The 15,789-nt window shown below is 39.3% G+C and overlaps 4 protein-coding genes across 5 annotated transcripts in view; 3 read left to right on the top strand and 1 right to left on the bottom strand.

Moving 5' to 3' along the window:
• Nucleotides 1-171: 171 nt before the first annotated feature.
• Nucleotides 172-6,567, top strand: LOC111599169 (ran-binding proteins 9/10 homolog). 2 transcript variants are annotated; one of them, XM_023314753.2, is made up of 13 exons: nucleotides 178-294; nucleotides 1,158-2,435; nucleotides 3,498-3,665; nucleotides 3,733-3,923; nucleotides 3,985-4,166; nucleotides 4,224-4,336; nucleotides 4,502-4,653; nucleotides 4,706-4,938; nucleotides 5,005-5,096; nucleotides 5,925-5,993; nucleotides 6,054-6,193; nucleotides 6,251-6,362; nucleotides 6,421-6,567. In XM_023314753.2, exons 2-13 carry the CDS (start codon nucleotides 1,232-1,234, stop codon nucleotides 6,555-6,557), a joined length of 2,793 nt encoding a protein of 930 aa, XP_023170521.2. In that variant the 5' UTR covers nucleotides 178-294; nucleotides 1,158-1,231; the 3' UTR covers nucleotides 6,558-6,567. The 2 variants fall into 2 exon arrangements, with proteins under 2 accessions (XP_023170528.2, XP_023170521.2); XM_023314760.2 differs by lacking the exons at nucleotides 5,925-5,993; nucleotides 6,054-6,193; nucleotides 6,251-6,362; nucleotides 6,421-6,567 and adding an exon at nucleotides 5,631-5,770 and having other exon boundaries at nucleotides 172-294.
• Nucleotides 6,568-7,204, top strand: LOC111599183 (serine/threonine-protein kinase minibrain-like). Its single transcript, XM_023314772.2, has one exon. It carries the CDS (start codon nucleotides 6,582-6,584, stop codon nucleotides 7,002-7,004), a length of 423 nt encoding a protein of 140 aa, XP_023170540.1. The 5' UTR covers nucleotides 6,568-6,581; the 3' UTR covers nucleotides 7,005-7,204.
• A 666-nt stretch (nucleotides 7,205-7,870) lies between these two features.
• Nucleotides 7,871-8,583, bottom strand: LOC111599263 (succinate dehydrogenase assembly factor 2-A, mitochondrial). The gene is made up of 3 exons (XM_023314865.2): nucleotides 8,502-8,583; nucleotides 8,264-8,448; nucleotides 7,871-8,200 (listed from the first exon to the last, which is right to left on the bottom strand). The coding sequence occupies exons 1-3, from the start codon at nucleotides 8,517-8,519 to the stop codon at nucleotides 7,930-7,932; spliced, it is 474 nt and encodes a 157-aa protein (XP_023170633.1). The 5' UTR covers nucleotides 8,520-8,583; the 3' UTR covers nucleotides 7,871-7,929.
• A 319-nt stretch (nucleotides 8,584-8,902) lies between these two features.
• The window catches only part of LOC111599047 (G protein alpha o subunit), a 38,643-nt gene continuing 31,756 nt past the window's right edge, over nucleotides 8,903-15,789 (top strand). Inside the window, exons 1-2 of the mRNA XM_023314567.2 lie at nucleotides 8,903-9,044; nucleotides 10,333-10,651. Of these exons, the coding sequence (XP_023170335.1) occupies nucleotides 10,534-10,651 (118 nt within the window). The 5' untranslated portion in view covers nucleotides 8,903-9,044; nucleotides 10,333-10,533. The remainder of the gene's footprint in view (nucleotides 9,045-10,332; nucleotides 10,652-15,789) is intronic.

Below are 15,789 nucleotides of genomic sequence, written 5' to 3' on the forward strand. Positions count from 1 at the left end.
TTCAAAATATATATAAATCTGCCTACCCCAACAATAATTCCAAATAATTTAAAATTTATCTAAAATTGAATTCTGCGCGCCCTATCGATAACACTACTGTTACTGTTCACAGTTGTTGACATGGTCACTCTTAACAGTCGTCGCGTGCGTTACAGTTCAATGTCAATCGACAGCAGCATTAACATAAAGTTGGCTACAATTGCCAGAGTCGGTCACACTGCGCTCATTTCGAGGTAAAAATCTTAAACAAAAAGTCATTTGTGTGATTTTAAAGTGCACTGAACTTTCGTAAAGGTAACGAAAATTAAATGTTTAATACTCGCAGTCAGTTAACCAAAATGGCATTTTAACAAAACAATATCACAAGCAGACCAAATAAACACCAGACCCAACCATTTGCAATGCATTTATTTGGCCACCAGCAAATTTTCTGTATGCATGAGTGTGTGTGCGTGTGTACACGAATTTGAGTGAGTGTGTGTGAGTTTGTGTCTATGTGTATGTGTGTGATTAGTGTATATGAGCCTGTGTGCGAGTGTGTGTGTATGTGTGAACTGTGACTGGCTGCTGCTGCTGCTGCTGCTAGGGGGAAAACAAAGAAAACTTCAAAAAAGAACGACGTAAAACGCAGTTGAAACGCATTTTGTTAACTGTAAAAGAAAACGTGAAGTGTGCTTCTGGCCAATAACGCAATCGTGTTGAAACTTGGTTATTGATTTTTTTTATTGCATTTGCTGCATGTAGTTGTAGTTTAATTGTTGTTGTAGTGGCTGCAGCTGCTGCTGCTGTTGCTGTTGCTGTTGTTATTATGTGTTTGTTGCTGCCTGCAGCTGCGCGTCGAAATACTGTAAACTGCTGTTATTTTGCTATTGCTATTGCCGTTGTTGTTGCTGTCTCGCCAAAGTGTATAAAATTGTTGCTATTTGGGGCGGGGGAGACGCATGGCCAAAGGACATTTTGTTGTTGTTCTACATGTGTATACACACACGCGCACACCTCTGTTGTGTTTCAATATTTGCTGCATCCATTTGCCTTCCACCTCATTACGCTCAGTCCCGCTTACACACACACAAGCTCATACTACAGTCAGCACACTTTCATCTGTTTCTGTTCGTCGCTTTTAATTGCTTCTTCCAAAATCAACAAATCTCTCTCAGAGTACAACAACAGCAGACAAACAATAGCAAAAGAAATACAATCAAGAGTTAAGAACAAACAGTTAAAGCGCAATATGGATTTTGAGCATGCCGATAACGATAACGATAATGAGCATAATCCGAATTTATCCATGGAAAACAGCAGCGCCAGCAACAGCAGTAGCAGCAGCAATTTAGGAACAGCAAATGTTAATGCAACTGCAGTCAACAGCAGCAGCGCAGCTGCAGCGCTGTTATTTAACATAGAGGCTGAGCAGGTGTTAACAGACACCGAGCAAGAACAAGAACAACAAATTGAGGCTGAACATGAGCATTCACCAACTCCTACTCAACAGCAAATAGCAACAGCAACAGACGAAGCACGTGTCGAGGCTGAACAGGCGCAGCAGCAGGTGCAACAGGAGCAGGAGCAGGTAGAACAGTTGCAGGTGGCAGACACAACAGAGCCACAGCAGCCGCAGCCGCAGCCGGAGATAATCGACGCGGACGCCATTGCCGATACGATTGACGCGGGCGCCATTGATAACGATAACGACGCCGTCGTGGAGCGCATTGACGATTACGACGACGAGGAGGACGAAGGTGGTGACGACGACCTCGAAGCGGAGGAGGAGGTGCTGGAGGAGGAGGAGGCCGCCGTTGACGTTGACGTTGACGCCGACGCCGAAGCTGACGCTGTCGTTGCTGCACAGCAGGCAGCAGGAACAGCTCCACCGCCACCATCAGCCGCTGCCGTAGCAGCTGCAGCCGGAGTCAGTGGCCAGCAACGACTTCATTCTGTTGCCGTTTTGCCCAGCTATTCCACGGCGCGTGCCCCACTGCCACCGTTACTGCGTGCGCCGCGCAGCAATCACAACAACAACAATAACAATACCAGTAACAATAATAATAACAACAACAACAACAACAACAGTAGCAGCAGCAGCAGCAACAACAGCAGCAGCGCCGCCTCTAGTTCACGACGCACGCGTCACTTCTACAGCAACAACGGCAGCCACTTCAGCAACGATATGTACGCCGGCGGCTACAAATCAACCAGCCAGAGCCAGGGCCAGCGAGATGGTCACAGCCAGAGCCATAGCTCGCCCCGCCTGGCCGGCGGCAGCGGCGGCGGCACACGGAATGCGAATCAGTCAGGGCATCAGGGCGTCGATCCCTTGCGTCTGCTCTATCCGAATGTAAATGAGAATGAGACGCCGCTGCCACGCTGCTGGAATCCACATGACAAGTGCCTCACCATTGGACTCTCGCACAACAATCTGCGTGTTACCTACAAAGGTGAGTTGGCAAATTATAGCGAGAGAAATCATAATCTATATGCAGTGTCTGTCATTATGTTAATGAATTGTTAGAACGCTTATAATATGTTAATGGAAAACAAATTCCATTTTCTTATGCTCAACGAGCTGCTAGAACTGTTATACGCACTTTGTGTTTTAACCGTTTTAAATTCATTTTGATAATTAAATACATCTTGAAATGCCAATTATGTTAATAGACCTCAGCCTATTTCCGCTGTTATGTTAATGTTAACAAAATGTTAGCATATTTATCTGTTAATTTAAATTTTCCTTTTCCAACTCAGTTTTAATTGTTGGCTATGTTAACACTGATCAAGTCCTCGTTATGTTATTAACATAACATAGAAATGTTAGGGACTCTGTTTACAACTTAATTGTTTTTGATTGTTGATTAATAATCGTGACTGGTGAGTCATATACATTTGATAAATATTTATAAGAATTCTATATGTATATACAGTTATATGTACTTGAAAATAATTCATACAGCGCATACAAATGAATCTTAATTAGTTGATACAACTTCAAAATACATTTTATTATTGTCTTTGCTGCTGCTCTTCCTCTTCCTCTTTCTCTTGCTTCCCTAGTAGACAGCAATAACAGCTGCTCAAGCTGCCATTTTTGGGCAAAGCAAATGAAAACGCCAACGCGCTGCTTTGAGTGGAGACCCCACTGAATGCATGGGCACACTAGTTGTCTCGCTTGCACTTGTGCAAGTGTGGTAGTAACTGTTTTTGTTTTTTGGCGCCCACTTCTCACACGCTTATTCGCGTGATGCCATGCGCTTGTGTGAGTGATTGGCAAACAGCTGATTGGCTGCATACACAAGCCACTCGCTGTGGGAGAGAGTAATAAGGTGAAACAATTACAGTATGTATTCGCTGTGAGGAACTGAAGCACGTTTATAATGTTTTGACAAATGTTAAATATTTGTAGCTGAGTAGCTTATAGGCAGACTTATATACACAATATGCTTAATGGTCTTAAATAGAGTTGTTCAGTTCAGTTTGCCTCGTGCTATCTCGTGTCATTGCAGGCGTGGGCAAACAGCACAGCGAGGCAGCAGGCTCTGTGCGCACCGCATATCCAATACCACCGTCCTGTGGCCTATATTACTTTGAGGTGCGCATCATTTCCAAGGGTCGCAACGGCTATATGGGCATCGGACTGACCGCCCAGCAGTTTCGCATGAATCGCCTGCCAGGTGCGTAGTATGGCAATTTCAGACAGAAGTTCACATCATCATAATAATCATTTGTTTTGCCAAACAGGTGGGGATAAGCAGTCGTATGGTTATCATGGCTACGATGGCAACTCGTTTAGCTCCTCGTGCAGTGGGCAGTCGTATGGACCCACCTTCACCACCGGCGATGTAATTGGCTGCTGTGTTAATTTTCTGAACAACACTTGTTTCTACACCAAGAACGGCGTTGATCTGGGCATCGCATTTAGAGACTTGCCGGTGCGTCACTATGCCATAATAAATATGCGAACTTTATGCTATTAATTAATTCAATTTGCAGACCAAACTCTATCCGACGGTGGGACTGCAAACGCCCGGCGAGGAAGTGGATGCCAATTTTGGCCAGGAGCCTTTTAAGTTTGATAAAATTGAGGAAATGATGCGAGACATGCGCGCCAATGTTTTACGAAAAATCGACAGATATCCGCATCTGCTGGAGACTCCCGAAAATCTAATGAACAGGCAAGCATACAAATAATTATATTGTTTAAAAAAATTGCTAATGTTTATCGTTTTTAGGCTGGTTTCCACTTATTTGGTGCACAGTGGCTATTGCAAGACAGCTGAGGCCTTCAATGGCTACACACATCAGCCCTTCGACGAGGACTTGGCATCAATCAAGACACGTCAAAGTGTGTAGCCCAAACTTTAAATATTTTAAGTAAAAGCTGTTTAAATTTCAGCTAGCTTTTAGAATCTGTATTATTGTAATACGAAGATGTCTAAGCCCAAGGCAGCTGTTAACTCCTCGAGCTCAGCCTTAACTCGTAATTAATTAACATCATTTTGTCTTGCAGAGATAATCAAGCTCATACAGACGGGCAAAATGAGTCAGGCCATTGAGAATACGCTGCGCGCCTATCCAGGCCTCCTCGAGAACAATAAAAATCTTTGGTTTGCACTTAAGTGCCGCCAATTCATTGAAATGATAAATGGCGCTGATATTGAGGTGGGTTTCTATATTTAATTTGAAATTTATAACTAAATTTAAAAAATTTTAGCACGCCAACAACAAAGTAACCGCCACCACACAGACCATGCCCACAAATCAAACGTCGGTCATACAGTCGACCAAGACGTTCAAGCACAGCAAAACCGGCGGCAACATTAGCGGCAGCGGCGGCGGCAGCGGCGGCGGCAGCGCCGGCACCAACACCAACACTAACAACCAGCCACAAAACAACACTGCGAACTCAGCTGTGATAAAACCAGGCGATAAATCAGATCCCAAAATGTTTGTCTTTGTGTTTAAAAACTTTGTTTTCCTTAAATTTATTACAATTTGTTTTTCCATTTGCAGCATGATTATTGATGACAACTCCAACAAGTGTCCGGAGCATGATTCCAATAGCATGGATGTGGAAATGGAGCCTTGCAACAGTCACTCCAATGGTGCGTTTCAATTTAGAGTACTATCAAGACTAGAGAGTCATGTCTAGCCATGTGCTTAGGTGAAGCCTAAGCCTAATTAAAAACTTTATTCTATATTCAGCAAAGATTGAATGATGTTTAGCTTAGACTTGAACAGTGGAACAGATCTATATATATTATGCATATTATTGTGACAAAGCTTACAACAATTTAGATCCTAATTTCTAATTGAAATGAAATTGTAAACTGATTCAATCTTGTTAAACTAGCTGAAGAGTTGTTTACGTTTACTTGTAAAGTATTAGGAAGCAGAAGAAAGTTTATGTTCAGTTCAGATGTAGACAAATATATGTTAAATAATATTGCTTGACTATTAAAATATGAAGTAATTATGTTATAAGTTCTAAGCAAATGCAAGTTCAAGAAAGCAAAGCTTCTTAAAGTCAAGAAGAATACATAAATATGTATAAAATATATTCAAGAAATGCAGCAGAAACTGTGAATCTGTTGGACTAATATTGATTTTCATATATATATATATCTTTAATTTTTAAGAAGACGCAAATTGAGAGCTGATAAACGTAGACAAAGATGATTTAAGAAGTGAAATTAAAATCAAGAATTGTGACTCAAATTATTGTTATATAACGAAACAAATTTGTATTCAAGAAGACGAAATATGAACTAAGCTACTGGTAAGGCAAGCTCAAGTTTTTCATTTGGCCAAAAGTAGAATGAAGAAAACGTAATATGTTCAATTTGATCATAAGACTAGATATAGTTATAATATATATAGAATTATAAATATATTGAAGTTCATATTGATAATCTCTTCATCCATTTATCCAGGCGATTCCTGTTCCAATGGCAATGCCAGTGTAGTACGTAACTCTCTAGATGCCATCGATGAGGAAATGGGTATGATAACAATACAATAAACAATATGAAATTTGCATATTTATTGTATTATCTTTCTAGATGTAGATGTATCGCCCTCGTCGCGCAATTATGGGCGTGTCATTGAGAAGATTTTAGAATTTGGCAAGGAACTGTCTAGCATGGGCCAGCAGCTAGAGAAGGAGAACCTCATGACTGAAGAGGAGCGTCAAATGTTGGAGGTGACACACGACTTGAATATGAAACGGACTGAAAATTGTAATATATTGTTTATTTAGGATGCATTTAGCTTGATTGCCTACTCAAATCCTTGGTCCAGTCCCTTGGGTTGGCTCTTGTGTCCCTCGCGACGTGAAAACGTTTCCACCACGCTCAACTCGGCCATATTAGGTAGGTATTCTGAGTCTATGTCTAGAAGTTTGTCTAACTTTTAAATATATCCCCGTAGAATCGCTCAATTTCGAGCGTCGGCCACCGCTGGAGTATTTGGTGGCGCATGCGGCTGAGCTATTGAAAATAATTGGACAGCATTCGCTGGGCGAGGATGCTTTCATTACCATCGACGATGTGTTCCCGCAAAATTGACCCAGTTCGCCGACGCTGCTGAAGATGTTCGAGACCACGCTGACATTGCCGCGCACCAGCGTGCTAACCGAACCGCTGGGCAGCGTGCCAACCACATCGACGGCCGCTGTGCAAACCACCAAACGGCGACGACGGCGACGCAACAAGCGTCGTCGCAAATCGTCCATGTCGAGCAGCGAGGTGGCCTCAACCCGAACCTACGATCCCGTCATGACAGCGACCAGCATACGCGGTGGCAATTCATCTGGCGGCAGTGGCACAGCGCGTCGTGGTCGCCATCGAGGTGTCAGTAGTTCCGCATCAGCAACAGCAGCAGCATCGGCATCAGCATCAGCATCAGCATCAGCATCGGCAGCGGGTTCAGCAGCATCATCATCGGCCATGAGCGGTGGCAGCAGCCCGGCGCTATTTGTGGATCCGCACGACTTCTTCGAGACGCTCGACTAGATTTAGATAAGGATTATCAAAAACGATCTGTAATCTGTATCTGTATCTGTAGTAGGTTAATTCTGTTGTTACTTCATCATTTTTTACACGCATCAATTGCGCCTATTTAAGCCCTTCTTTTAACTGATGCCGCGAAAATTCATGCGATAATTGTGTTTCTGATTTAGCGAGATTTTTAAAACAAACAAAAAAAAAACGTTTTACAACATATTTTTTATATAAATTAGCCTTTCGGATGTAAGCAAAAAAAAAAAACGTAAAAAAAAACAAAATTATGTGTAATATTATTATTATTATTCTTATGTATAATTAAAATCTATTATTGAAGCTCCCTAACTGAAAATTAACTGGCAAAAGATGTTTTTTGTGTTTGTATTGCTTAACACCAAAATAATTTCTTCTTGATTATTTTATTTAAAGCAGCGCTCTTTTAAAACTATTTAAAGCAAATAATAAAACCGTTCGTTCATTTAAATTTAAAACTAGAGTTTAAAGAATTTAATCGCTTGAATCAACTGCTAATTACCGATATATATATAAAGCTAAACAATTGTGAACAATTCAAATAAAATAGAATTCATTAAATTAATCTGTGAACGATTTAACAGATCGAATAAACCCGATTTATATATACAAATATTTGGGGCGCAAAGCAAGAAGCAAAAAATAACAAAATTTCGATGAATTTTTCAAAAGTGCAAGTTTTAACTGTAATAATTCGCAACTACACAGAACTTAATCGATAAGTATATACATTCAGACATCGTATATATATATTATCATATATGTATTACAAGAAAATTATAGAAAAAAAAAAGAAATTGAATTCTCTTAATTTTTGATGTAAGAACATTGATAACATGCAGCACAGCTTATTAGTTTATGTAAATCTTTGCCTATATATATATTATTATATAACAGTAATTTATAAGTCCGGCTGCCTTAGACGCTGCACACGCTCCGTATTTTTGACATGTTGCTTCAACAACTTCATGATGTCCGTGTCGTACTCCGGCGGCGTTGGCTTCGTGTTGGTCGCCCAATAATAGATATCCCAATCGTTGCTCACGCCATTGATGAGCTGATCATATTGAGCTGTTTCATCGGCATCAAAGTCCTTCAGGTATTTGGCCACAAAGGTGCTCAGGAGTAAATCGTTCTCCAACATTCCGCGTTTGCGCGACTGATACAAGAGTCTGGCGAATGCAGATGCATGCTGATTAATTTACTTAGCCATAACTATATGCAATTTTACGCACCTCTGCTTGCGTGTCTCAAGTGGCTCATCCGTTCTTATTGGATACTCCGGCACTGGCAATTCGGCCGAATCTTCGTAGTCAATTATTTCCGGTGGCGTTGAGTACTCGGACTTATCGGGCGCATTTTGTTTGCTGCTCACACAGCGTGTGGGCGACAACAACAAGCGTCGCACAGAACTTGAGCTCTAAATAAGGAAATAGCTATAAATTTTGTTCATTAAATAAGCTTAAAACTTACCAAAACTTGACGTAACATTTTGTTTTTCTAAAATCCACAAAGCACGCAATTGCGATCAGCTGTTGGAAAGCAGGGCTGGAGAAATGCATGCAACTCTTATGTTAACAGCGCATTGGCTGCTGACCCAAACGGTTACTAATAGTCATTATGAAATTATCCTGGAACTTCTACAAAAAGAACTAATAAACGCTAATCTATGTCAATAATATCATTTTAATAATTTTATTTATTATTTTATTAACAACTTTTAGTTTTCGCAGAACATGTATAAACCGCTTACTGTTACTCACATTTGAATTGCAACTGTAACATTAATGAAAAACTTAACAGTCTGTTCAATAACAGAGTGTTGCCACATACACCCCGCGAAATGTAAACAAAGTGCATGGAGCTAGTGGTCTGGCAATGCCAGAATCAGTTTGAAAGAGACAGCGAGAGGCAGCAAAAGTGTGTTACAAGTTTTTGCACACCCGAAATATTCCAATTAAATTAGAATTAATGCAAATTTAAAACAAAGTGCAAGTGCTGAACATTGTGCAACGGGTAATTGTGAAATATGAAGTGTTTTCAAACATCCAAATGCAATATAATTAAATAAATAAGAAACTGAAAAGCCAACAAGCAAACGGGCGGACAAGAGGGTGGCCTCCGTGCTGCGCTGCTCTGCTCAGCTCTGCTCAGTTCGTGTGTGCAAGTGTTGTGTGTATACGCTGGCGCTGGAAACTAGGCGGTGGTAAAATGTAAAGCCGAAAAAAAAACGAAACGAAGAAAATTGCGCTCACTCTGCCCGCCCTGGCGGTGGGTGGGAGAATGTGTATGCGTATGCGTGTGCAAGTGTGTGTATGTGTGTGTGCGAAGAGTGCGTGTGCGTGTGCGTATGCGTGAGAGCGCGAGCGTATGAGCAGCGAGGAACGAAACTACTAAATGGAAATTTATACAAGCGCCTAAAACACCACCCAAGCAACCACCCAACTATAAAAACCAAAACGCGACGCACCCACGCAAAAGCCGCATAAAAAACTAAACGTTTCCCATGGAGTCGCAACAAAACGCAGCATCAATGGGCTAAGGAGGCACGGCGACGGGCTGATCGTCTCCAGTGTGACCACGCGTCGTCTTAGCCGGCTATGGCGACCCGTTTAACACATTTTTGCGCCTACGCCCACGTCTTGCAAACACACACACACACATACACAGGCATATATACATATACAGAAAAAAGCAGGACTTGGCCACACCATGCACAATATTTCCCAAAAACAAAAAACAGACTACATGATAAATTGCCAAAAGGCGGAAATTTTTTTCGCTCAGCAACTCGTACTTTTTTAGTCGTTTTCGATAGCATTTTCTGATTAGATAAATGGAATTGATGAACATACATAATACATATATATATTTAGTATATTACATATTTTCCATTCAAGCCATATGTAAATTGGCTAGAGCACTGCCTGCTGCTGCTGGTGCTGCTTGCTCTCATTGCTGTTGTTGTTGTTGTTGTTGTTGTCGCTGATAACAGTATAGTACAACAACAAAAGCGCAGTTCAATTATAGCTGCACGCGCCCTATTGGACAGACAGACAGTGGCGGCCATAAAATTAGGCGCACTTGTCGAGTAGTTATCTCAATGCCGGTGCGTGGCTGTGCCTGTGTATGTGTGTGTGTGACTCATTGAGTTGCTGTTGTTGTTGCTGCTGTCACTTCCCGTGGCTGAACGACTGAACGGTCAGTTGTTATTGTTTATGCAGAAAAAATCCAATTGGATGCTGCGCACCATTTCCCTTAACGAATTAAAATATATAAAAAATAAATAATACCTCTGTTCCAGTGTGTATATTTGTAATTTTAAGCATTTTGTAAATAAGACAAAAGTAAAATCATATAAAAAATTAAATAAAAGAGCTGCGCACTCGCTGTCCACCCTATAAGAAGAAATACCCTTAACTTAACTGACAAGTGCTGCCAAAGCCACAAAAAAAAAAAAAAAATAAAAAAATAATATAAGTTAAACGCAACAAAGTCTAAAAAAATGGGCTGCACTACATCGGCTGAGGAGCGCGCTGCCATACAACGTTCCAAACAAATCGAGAAGAATCTGAAAGAGGATGGCATTCAAGCGGCAAAGGACATTAAACTTTTGCTACTCGGTAAGTGCAATTTACAACAATTTATAACAATAACAACAAAATAATGCAATCATATTTCCACTCGCAACTTTCGCCCAGGAAGTCGCTGTGCGTCGTTTCCCTCCCAAAAAGAAAAAACACAAAAAAAAAAAAAGAAAAGAAAAAGCAAACAATATCATCTTCAGCTTCTTCTTTCCTTTTTTTTTTGATACCTACATAAATGGAATTTCTTTATCAGTTGCGAGTTGCAAAGTGCACTTGAGTTGTTTAAAGTTCTTCTTGTTCTTTTACTCCCCTCTCTCTCTCACACACTCACTAGTGCAGGCTCAATTACTTTCAGGCCCAGGCACAGTGGTGTGTGTGTTGCAGGTTTTGTGACTGAGAGATAGCATATGTTTTGCTATTAAATGAGTATTAATGGGAAAATGCACTTTTTGATAAATGTTAATTTTATTGCTTTACCTTTTTCTAGTAAAGAAATATAAAAAGAAATTAATTTGATTAAAGTTATATAGTTATATATATATAAAGTTATATATATTTTCTATACATTTAATAAGTGTAAAGCAAAGTTTTATTTTTATTTTTCTTCATTTATTTATACATTTTGAAGTAATTTATTTGTGCTGCTTAAACTTAAAAATTTTATTTAAAAAAATTTTTTTATTATATATTATTTATAGTATATATATTATTCTTTTTTATTTATTTATAATAGATTATTATGAAGTATTTATACACAGTATTTTATTGAAATTGTTTTTGGCTTAATATGTTCGTAAAATATAATATTTTAAAAATATATTTAGTATTTATTTATTTTAGCAATATTAAATTAATTATATTAAAAAAAATTAAATAATAATAAATTTTAAAAATGCTTTAATTTTTATGAAATTCTTTGAGGAAATGCCGTTTGAAATCATGTTTAAAAATTCCCCCAATTTATTCCAATTAAGTACTTAAAATACTTTTTTTGTTGGGTTTTTGCTGTCAATTGACGGCTTTATTCTTGGCCAATAAATAACGACGCTGTCAATGGCTAGAAACTAAGCCAAAAAGCAGGAAAAGTTAAACGTAACTCAAGGCTGATGCATCATCATCCAGTGGCATGATAATTTATTCTTAGCGTGTGTTGTTGCTGTTGCTGTTGTTGCCTTGGCCACGCAACAAAAGCGACCGAAAAAATAAATATGAAACTGAAAAGAAAAGAAACAACAATTGGGTCAAATGCGATGCTTGCATGTCATCCCATTGTCCATTGGCTCTCGGTTTTGGATTCGGTTTCGTTTTCGTTGCTCACTCTCAGCTCCAAGCTCATTCCCTCAACTGCTTGTTGTTGCTGTTGTTTGTTCTTCTTCATGTTTTCTGGCCAGATTCTGGTGCTCATGCATTATGCATTGCAGTCAACGCTTTGCCTAATGACAGCTGACAAATCGACGGGAACTTAGCGCAATGCATTTCTAAGTGCACTTCGACCACGGTGCAACAGTTGCAACTACAGCCGAGTGTCTGTGTGTGTGTGTGTGTGCAACAGACAGCAGCCAGGCTCAAGTATGTGCCTTTAAATAACAGCTACACTGAGCGAAACACTACTACGATTTTATTAAATTTCTAATTCGAATTTTTATGCCACAGACTTTTCCATTCAAAACTCATCTTTGCCTGCACTTTAACTGCATTTTCCTGCTATATGCTCTTGTGCATTTTTCTCAGTGTATCTAGTGTCGCGCCTGCATCCGCCAAGGCGTCACTTGACATTCAAGCGTCTGCACGTGTACCTTAACCTGGTGATTGACATGAAACCGCAAGCCACGCGCCATCCCACCGAACTAGGGAAAGGTTCAAGTGTGTGGTGCTGTGGTGCGGTGGCTGCATGACAACGGGTTCTTCTAAACGGACAACTTACTCGGCTAACAGTTAAGCACTTAAGCTGTTTCGCAACGCATTGACATTGACATTGGTGTCGCGCGTTAATCCCGTTTACCTGCTTGCCACGCGCCAGGTCCCACACAAAGGGACGAAGTTGCGCCTGCGGTAGATATATGTGGGCTATATAGAACAATAAAGTGGCGTAGGTGCTGGCTAATTGGATTTAATCGAAGCTCAAGACAAACTAATTTTATAAAGTTTTAGCACTTGAAAATTTCACTTATTGCAGAATGCAAAATGCCTTTTAGACTTCAATCTGTTTAAGGCAGTTGCTAAGGGTAATAAGAGATGCAGTTGGAATGATCTTAAACAGCTTTTCTATATATAAGTTGATTTACATATAGTGTGGCAAAAGTTGCTAAAAGAAGTCTTTCTATATCTTGAAAAGGATCTGAGTTATTGAAGAATGAAAAAATCCTTTTAGATCTGAATCTATTTTAGTCAGTTGCTGAAGGTAATAAGAGTTTCAATTTAATAGGTAGATTACTAATTTACTATATAGAAGTTGCCTTTATATAGTTTAACAAAAATTGCTAAAAGAATTTTTTTCATATCTTAAAAAGGATCTGAGTCATTCAACGTTTAACTGCCCTTTAGACCTCAATTTCTGTTAGAGATTTGCTTCAATTTGATAGATCTTGAGCAACTTTCCTGTATATAAATTGCCTTTCATATAATATGATACAAGTATAACTCTTTCTATATCTTCAATTAGCTTAGTTCTCATTACTATAGATTTGATAAAGCTGTTGCAATCTCTAGTATTTTGTTCATTTTATTATTGCTTTTATTATTATTACATCAAAATGACTTGGCCAAGAATTGGCTATGAATTTTATGACTGAGACTTGAGCCGTTGCTTACTTTTTATGACTTTCTATGCGAGCAGAGCTTAGTGGTCGATGGCGATGATACATAGAAGATATAAACTAAGGCTTCTACGAGTTTCGTTTACTAATCTTAACTTTAACCAAATGCAATGACTGATGCAAAAGGATAGCGGATTGAGGTAAGAGACAAATGTCTGTGGCTATATAGATTGGGCAGCTTATATTGCTATATATAGCTCATCAGAGATCAGAGCAAGTCACTTGATATGCAATTTGAAGAGTCTCTGAGTTCTAACCCTCCTAGAACACAACTAGCAGAGGCCGTATGATAACTATCTTTTTTTATTATAACAAAATTTTCTCTTCATAGTTTGGCTGTAAAGATATAGAAATTTTGTTTTTATGTATTCAATATAGCTGTCTTCGATAACATTCGATTTGCTTTTAGCCTCGATAAGCTATACGAAAGCAATTCGAGGTGCAATCCAAGCAGTTTTGCCATCGTCTTCATAGATTTGCGACACGGTGCATTCTCTGCAAACTAACTAAAGTTGCTGCCCTAGAAACTAATAGCTGTAAAACTTATAAACATATCTTTCGAAGGCTAGAATCAGCTAGAAATCATTTAGATTTAATACTCGTAGCAATATTTGTGTTTTAGCCTAACAACTGTTCAGCCCAACTGACAACTCACAAAAAAAACCTTCAAATTCTCAATTAAGCCAACTCAGCTCGAGCTGTCTTCAGTCGACACAACTAATAAGCCAACTACAGCTCTTTAAGTCTAGTGCCCCTCTAACTCCTTCTCTCTCGCTCCTTGTCGAGTGCAAATAACTACAGGTAACTGGCAATTGCAACTGGGCCAATATAGTTCGTGTTGCCTGTTGTTTGCTGCACTTTTGGGCGGCCACAGGCGTAGGGCAGGCCGGAAGCCTTCAATGGCGGCAGGAAGCCGAACAACAAACAATGAACGACAACAGGCGACAACACGGCAACAACAACAACAACTCGACTGCAACTGTTGCCAGCTGAAAGTACATGAGCTCTGCCCTGCCCTGAACTGCTTTGTCATGGGTGTGGTTTCGGTCTGTGGACAAAACATCGATACACAAGTGCCGACTGGTCCTTTTGCCTGCTACACCTGCAACTGCCCCTCCGCCCTCTCGTAACGGATGCTTAAACACTTTAACATAATTTTGCCAGCCAAAAGTGCCTATTGAGGAAGCATTTGCCGCTTGTGTTGTATGCCCTAAGTGATATGTGGCCTTAAGGTACGAAATGGCCTAGAGCACACACAATCTGTTGTTGCCCGAGAAGTTGTTCGCTAATAAATAGGAAATGTAGGGAAATGCCGAGATCGCACTTGGATGATATCGACTGGAAAGTTTTGGCACGGGAAAATAGCAAATGACATACTCCAGAGAGCTTTGAATGGGAGTTGCTAGAGATGCACTAAGTAGTTGTTATAGAGCTGCACGATATAGAAGATATAATCAATATGAGTTCATAGAGTGAAGGTACAAAAATTATATTTTGAACTACTTTTGGGCTGGGAAACGTTCACAGAAATGTAGCTGATAAGAATTACTTTGAAGGGAGAGAGTTTCGAGAGTTTTTTGATTTTTAGACAATTTTCTATAATATTCAAATATACAATAAATAAAATATAATATAAAAGATTTATTAATATATTTATATAAACACATAAATATATATTATATTCATGATTTAACATTTTTCATTTGAAAAATGCACTTAAAAAAATATAAAAATAATATTTTATATATATTATATATTAAACTAATGAAAATTATATTTATCTAAAAAATTTCTTAATATTCAACTAAATACATCTAATTCTGACACACATTTTCGTTTAAGTTTTGCTCTACTCCAGCTCAAATCGACTTGAAATTTCTTTTCTATGAAAATCATTTTCCATTGCCAACTCTTTTTGCCACTGCTGCAAGATGCAATCATCCAAACAAATATCAAATAAATTGTAAGCAAAGAAATATGAAAAATTGATTCACGATACTCAGAAATGTTGGTACGAAAGTAATTGCTTTATTCGACGAGAGTGGAAAATTGATTTTCCAGCGAAAATATTTGTTGAAATTGGAAAAGCTCAAGCGATTCTTGTTGCATGCACTTGGCTAAAGTAAACCAATGCGTGCAACAGACACGAGAGCCGCCCCTGAGTCTGCCTCATGCAAATAAACAAGATTCATTAAATAAACTATGGAAAGCATGCCAAATACAATACAAATCGAATTTAATTGACTCGAGTCAAATGTCGCGCAAGAGTGCCAAAAGCCAATGGAGCTGCGCCCCTCCCAGGCCCCTTTAGATAACTTCGAGTGGGAGCGTAAGCGAGAGAGGGACACAGTCTCTGCT

The sequence above is a fragment of the Drosophila hydei genome, unplaced genomic scaffold, assembly GCF_003285905.1.
Source record: "Drosophila hydei strain 15085-1641.00,03,60 unplaced genomic scaffold, DhydRS2 tig00008122-arrow-pilon, whole genome shotgun sequence".
Taxonomy (NCBI): Eukaryota; Metazoa; Arthropoda; class Insecta; order Diptera; family Drosophilidae; genus Drosophila; species Drosophila hydei.